The sequence below is a fragment of the Tupaia chinensis genome, unplaced genomic scaffold, assembly GCF_000334495.1.
Source record: "Tupaia chinensis unplaced genomic scaffold, TupChi_1.0 Scaffold000065_1, whole genome shotgun sequence".
Lineage (NCBI taxonomy): Eukaryota > Metazoa > Chordata > Mammalia > Scandentia > Tupaiidae > Tupaia > Tupaia belangeri.
In genome coordinates, this window is record NW_006159523.1 from 5127128 (window position 1) to 5128957 (window position 1830).

Sequence of the window (1830 nt, forward strand, 5' to 3'; positions counted from 1 at the left end):
CTTTCACGTGGTGGACCATGGTTCCAATCCCCGACCTAGAGGTTTAAAACTCTCACGCTCTTTAGAAAAAAGAATGTCAAGCTACAGTAACTTGGACTTTTAGAGATTTGATTACCAAATTAACCATAGAGGGACAAGGCCACTCACTGAACTTAGTCTATGGACCGCCACCAACTTAAAAACATTCAAGGGGGAAGAGAGGGGTTTCCCTTTTCCTTCTTTTAGAAAAACGAGAACACAGAACATTTTCCAGAAAAGCCCCCGACTTGTCCCCTGAACCTTGCTCCACATTCACACTTCCAGCCTTTCCCCAAAACTGCTTAGGCACGAAAGCCATCCACCGACAAAACACCTGGGAAGAATACAAAAGAAAATATGTAAAGAAGCTTTAACAGAACCCTTACTTAAACAGTTGGATAATAGAGTGTGTGTGTGTGTGTGTGTGTGTGTGTCAGTGTGTGAGGGGGCGGTATTACGAAAATTGTTATGAAAAAAGTGAAATAAATACAAATACAGCAGAAAAAAGTCCAGCCCCCAAAAGCACTGGACAGTCGTAAAAACGGATGTCATAAAGGGACAAATTACTGATGCGATCAACGGCACCCGTGCAGGAGGGAGCGGAGAAAAACCCAGGGAAGGTCAGTGGAGACGCGCAGAGGGCGGTGTGCCCCTGGGAGGCTCCTCCTGAGGGTAGTGGGCGGTCATAATCAACTTGCCCTATGAAAAGTCACCTTTTCTTTGACGTCCAAGGTGGACAGGGAACGGCAGGTGACTTCCTAGAATGTACCGATCCTCGGCGGGGGCAGAGGGCCTCCTGCCCACCCAGGTGCGGTTCCAGGTGTGACCGCGCGTCCCGGTAAGCGGCGCCGGGCCGCAGAGGGCGAGGTCCGACTGCTCAGAGGCCGCGCCCACGCCTGGCCCCCGAGGCTCCGGGGCGCGGGGCTTCCCGAGGCCGGGAGTCGCGGCGCGCCAGGTTCTCCTCCTGCACCGGGCGGCTCACCGGCTCCGCGGCCGCGACGCCCGGGCCCGCCGCGCCCTCCTGCGAGGTCTGGCTGACGTAGACCACGATGATGTCGCCCTTGAAGTTCATCACTTGCCCGCTGGAAATGAACGTGGAGTTGCTGTTCCCTGTGACGTTTCCTGCGGGAGCGAGACGAGACAGCGGAGAGGTTGAGTCAGCGGCGCTGGGGCTCCTGGGCCGAGAGATCCCGGAGACCGGAGTGCAAAGACCACGCCTGGAAAGCACCCTCCTGAACCCTGAAGGCCTCTGTCCCTAGGGGTTCTGACTTCGGGACTCTGGGGGTGCCTTTAATGATGGGCCTTAGGGGAAACAAGGCACAGCCCATGCCCGGCAGCCTGTGCCTCATGTTAGTCTCCCCTTTTAAAGCTGGGCTCCAAGCGGCCAGCAGAGGGCGTAGTGGTTACGTCGCTGGACTCCCACGTGGGCGATTCCGGTTTGAGTCTCGGAACCCGGAGGAGGAGAGGGGATTGAGGCATGGCCATCCCCCCTGGGGGCCGTGATTTCTTACTCTCTCGGGCAAGCGCATGTGCCCTACAGCAAAAAAAAAAAAAAACCCCCTCTAAAAAAAAAAAAAAAAAAAAAAAGATGCTCCAGAAATTCCCCAGGTGAAAATAAGTACCAGAGACCAAGCAGATCGAGAAAGTCCCCAACACTCGGCATCACAGACAGAATCTTGTAGTCTGGCCAGGGACCCCAACTTCAAAATAGCTTCTTGGTATTCACTGCCCCCTTTTTTCTTCTCTATTGTGAAGCAGCTTACTAATAATTTATACAAATAAAATGAAGTTTCTGTCACTACTTCGCAAGAA

At 53.6% G+C, this 1830-nt stretch overlaps 1 protein-coding gene across 1 annotated transcript in view; it reads right to left on the bottom strand.

Annotated features, from left to right (window-relative positions):
- Positions 1-955: 955 nt before the first annotated feature.
- Positions 956-1830, bottom strand: part of TNFRSF11A (TNF receptor superfamily member 11a) — a gene marked incomplete at its 3' end in the record, with an annotated part of 45883 nt that continues 45008 nt past the window's right edge. Inside the window, 1 exon segment of the mRNA XM_006141844.2 lies at positions 956-1140. Coding sequence (XP_006141906.2) covers positions 956-1140 — 185 coding nt within the window.